Source organism: Calcarisporiella thermophila (genome assembly GCF_041956535.1).
Source record: "Calcarisporiella thermophila strain CBS 279.70 unplaced genomic scaffold VTP21scaffold_33, whole genome shotgun sequence".
In the NCBI taxonomy this organism is placed as follows: domain Eukaryota; kingdom Fungi; phylum Calcarisporiellomycota; class Calcarisporiellomycetes; order Calcarisporiellales; family Calcarisporiellaceae; genus Calcarisporiella; species Calcarisporiella thermophila.
The window spans coordinates 217,855-221,951 of record NW_027192223.1 but is presented as its reverse complement, the minus strand read 5'-3'; the positions used below and the strand labels follow the sequence as shown (position 1 = coordinate 221,951).

Here is a 4,097-nt window from a genome sequence, read left to right as displayed (position 1 = left end):
ATATACATTTTTACTGTGGCTTAATCCACGTGACGGCAATCCAATCATATTACTGAGACCCTAAAACCGTGTTTTTTGTCGGATATGTGTTTTATCATACAAAATATCCCACACGCATAAAAAACAAAAAATACTGTGTTTTATCCTGTGTTTTTACAACCCTAGTTGTGAGGAAATTTGGCACAATATGGATTTATGGCGCAGTAGTAGAGAATGGAGGCTTAGCTTATGTGAGGGGGAGGGTTAGTGTAGTGGACTATCCCTGGGATGCCGATGAGAACGGCGTGGGTTCGAATCCCACCTCCCCCACCAGCACTTACTCTTAGTTTGTGACTGCTATCCACTTGATCAGAAGCTGAGTCTTGATTATTGAAAAGATCGCCCTTACGATAAGTACAAAAGATTACATCGGTTTCACGTACATGCTATTCACGACAACTACGATACACGCATATCGATTGAAAGTCTATCGATCAGGGACCTATATCTCGTTAAGTCCATTGACATTAGCTTCATGTAATATATGGAAATTAAATAAAAGTTTCCATTGATTGATCAAAAAAAAGGCTTAGCTTTTGTGACTTGATCGCTTTATTATCTTTATTTCTTTAACTGAGCCCTTTTGTGAGAATATTTAATATTATACGGTAGTTTATTACGCCAACCTTATTTTATGATAACTTTATTATATTGATATGATGCCATTTTATTACTTTTATTATTTATTTTTTCCCTATGTGATACGTTAACAACAGTATAAAAAGACCGATATTTCATTTACTATAAAAGACGTGCTATTTTGTATTGAGATAGAACCGGATTAATTTACAATCCACTTTGTGTTGTTTATTAGTCTTCTGAAGTGTTGAAGGAAGGACAATCAAGAGCTTGGGGATAGCTAGATGATTGTCAAGATAAACCTTATTAGACATATATTCGACGCAACAGATGTGAGGAAATTTGGAACTAAATGGATCAATGGCGCAGTAATAGAGGATGGAGGCTTAGCTTTTGTGACGGTTTAACAGGCTCCATCAAAAGATCCTCGATAAGCCCTGGACAAGCATGCATAAGTACGAGAAACTCTTCGGATTCCACGAGGAGACACAGGGCAAAGATCGACAAGTCTTCATGTTGTTACACGATATCATGGTGTGGAATATACATAAGACCAGGATTGCAATTGTAATGGATAACCAAGAACACGAGGACATCGCATTCAAGTGTATCTTTTTGTCAGATCTTATCATAGCAATCAAAGGACAATGGATACAGGCACAGAGGAAAAAAGACGAAGAAGGGTTCAAGCAAAAATGGGGAAAGAGCTCGCTAATCCGGACCGATGACAGCCAAGAAGTAGCATTCGATTTCGAGGAAGCCAAGAACACTTAATCCGACATTTCCAAGCACGGAACTCTTTAAATTATATCCCATGTTCTTCTAGTACTTAATAAGTCTGTCCGAAAGCACATCTCACATTTGTAATATATATTAAATAAACCACAGGACGCAAGTTCCCGCGTCCTTAGAGGAAAAAAAACTTAGCTTTTGTGACGCCAGGTGGAAAAGTCGTCCGTCAGAACCCAAGCATAGAACCCTTCGCTGGACGTCATTCCCAGCGCAGCGGATCTCTAGTGCCGAATACTCTGGTGCTTCGATCCTGATCCGAGGTTGGATCTACACCCAAGGATTAGGAGAAGATCCGGACCTCCGTCCACAGAGTACCCGCCCTCCCAAAACATCGTGCGCTACGTTGGCAAATTCTTGTAGAACGAGTTACCGCTAACTTGACACTCCCTGGTCACGATCTAATGTGTACCCGCTGTAACGCTTCGAGGAACACAATTCGTCATACCTCTTTCGAATGTCCAGAATTTACATCAGTGTGGCAGTGGACGAAGAGGTGTATTACCACCATCACAGGCCCCCAGAATTTTCAGGTGATGAGTGCTCGCAACCTCATATTAGGGGATCTATCTGAATCCTCTCGAACAGCAAAGCACGTGGCTCAAATCACCTTTGACTCGGTACTATGGAAAATTCATCGGGATCGTATTGCCTTTCGTTTTAAAAGTACCCCAGCCTCATCCGAAACTATCGTCAGCCGGGCCAAAATGGATATTGAGGAGGCTGTAGGAATCGAACAATCATATTTGCAAGATATTACCATCAACTCGATGTGGAAGGAATTCGTGGTGAAGCACTGGACTACCAATAACTGTTGGTGTTTAAATACATGCGTACATTCTCAAGTTCTTATTCGACTTATTTTTAATCAGTTTTATATTACCCTTAATCACTTTTGCTATTACTATGACAACCTCTTTTTGAGTCGACCTCTGTTGAACCATTAGCAATTATTATTTTTAGATAGTTATTTTGCTACGTTTGTTTGGATTAATAAAGAGTTGTATTAATGCCCCAACAAAATCTAACATGCAACTCCAGTGTAAAAAGACCAAAAAAGTCAATTTTCGAGCATATAACCCTTAAATAATAATATAAAGATATTGAAAAAGCTTAGCGCTCATTCAGTAGCAAAAAAAAGGAGGGTAAAAAGTTTTTCAAAGGGATATTTAACTTGCTTGTACCAACTATTGCATTCCCTTCGGCAGTTATTTATTATTGAAACTGAGCTTCAAAATAGTCCCGAATTTTATCTCAACCTGAAAAAATATCTCTCCATTGCCATCACGTTGAGTTGTATCAATTTCTGACCCAAACCGCCATTTTATGGATTTTGACCCTCGCTAACGGGACTAATTCTTCTAGAAGATTTACACCCATATGTTTGCACATATTATGTCTAATACGAATGACTAATTAAACAACAAAATTACATATGTTTAGATAACTACAATTATTTTAAAATAGTGCTTCGTGAATTAATTTGTTGCAGGAAAAATTAATACCACTATAAATGTTTAGCAGAATAGGTGGGTTTCAAGAGAACTATAACCTTTATTGTACCCTTTTCTGCTCCTTTGAGAGATTTCGGTTGGTCGAGCACTATTCACTATGTTAGATGGCCTAGATCAGTGAGGGTTCCACATTTTGCTTTATTCTTCCTCGGTTGTACTTTTTTATCAAACTTGGGCTTTCCAGGAAAGATATTCTTGGTGTTGAATGGGAGGTTGAGGATTTGGAAGAGCTTGAAAAATTTTCTGGTGCTATTCTTCCATGGCCCAAAAAAAGTTTATTTTATCAATTAACTGAAACTGTAACAGTTCTGAGACTGTTAATGATTCGGATCCTTATTGAATATATATGAAATGTGGTCTTAATTCAATTAGAATAATGAACAAAATGGACAAATGGACAAAGGTGGGCCAAAGAATGGGCAAACAATGGGCAAGGAATAATAAACAAAGATCGAGGCTTAAATAGTAAACAAGATAAACCTTAATCAGCGTGGGAACCAATGAGCATATAAAAGGAAATATTGAATCAGGATAGAGAGATGGTGGCTTGGTCCTGTTACAGAAACATTATTAGCATTAATATTTCTAAATACTACATTAAGTTAATTCTAACAGATTTAACTTTGAGAGAAATCGGAAGCGTGCATCTTTGTCGTGAATGGTGTGTAGGTCAAATAAATAAAATCAGTGTATTCCACTAGGAGTGATGGACCCAATAATAAAGAATCAAAAATTAATCAAGTGAACAGCAGTCAAAAACTAGGAGCGAGTGCTGGTAGGGGAAATGAGATTTGAACCCACACCGATACCTTCAACATTCCCGAGCTAGGCCACTACACCCATTCCTTACCTATGTATCCCATCTTTTTTGTTTTGATCAATCGATGGAAACTTTTATTATTTTCCATAAATTACATGTGATTTTTTTTGATCAATCAACGGAGACTTTTATTAGTTTCCGTAGCTTACAAGAGTTTAATGATTACAATGAAATAAGAAAGAGGGGAATAAAGAGGTGAGAATATATGAAAGATATGAAGTAAAGAGGAGGGGAGGAGGGAAAGAGCGGATTGGGAGAGAGGAAGGGTTGCTTCGTCACTCCAGTTTTAGTCTTGCTCTATCCGAACTTTCTATTTCCGCTCCCTGCCATAAATTACATGTGAATTTCCAACTTTT

General features: G+C 38.0%; 2 protein-coding genes and 1 non-coding gene across 3 annotated transcripts; all 3 read left to right on the top strand.

Moving 5' to 3' along the window:
* The first annotated feature begins 236 nt into the window (after positions 1-236).
* VTP21DRAFT_t334 lies at positions 237-309 on the top strand. The gene has a single exon. It is a non-coding gene; the product is annotated as a tRNA-Ser (tRNA).
* Positions 310-1,065: 756 nt separating this feature from the next.
* On the top strand, positions 1,066-1,392 carry VTP21DRAFT_7864 (uncharacterized protein; the record flags this gene model as incomplete). The annotated part of the gene is made up of 1 exon (XM_069398652.1): positions 1,066-1,392. The coding sequence occupies one exon, from the start codon at positions 1,066-1,068 to the stop codon at positions 1,390-1,392; it is 327 nt and encodes a 108-aa protein (XP_069246222.1).
* A 419-nt stretch (positions 1,393-1,811) lies between these two features.
* VTP21DRAFT_7863 (uncharacterized protein) lies at positions 1,812-2,354 on the top strand (the record flags this gene model as incomplete). Its single annotated transcript, XM_069398651.1, has 1 exon — positions 1,812-2,354. The coding sequence occupies one exon, from the start codon at positions 1,812-1,814 to the stop codon at positions 2,352-2,354; it is 543 nt and encodes a 180-aa protein (XP_069246221.1).
* Positions 2,355-4,097: the final 1,743 nt, after the last annotated feature.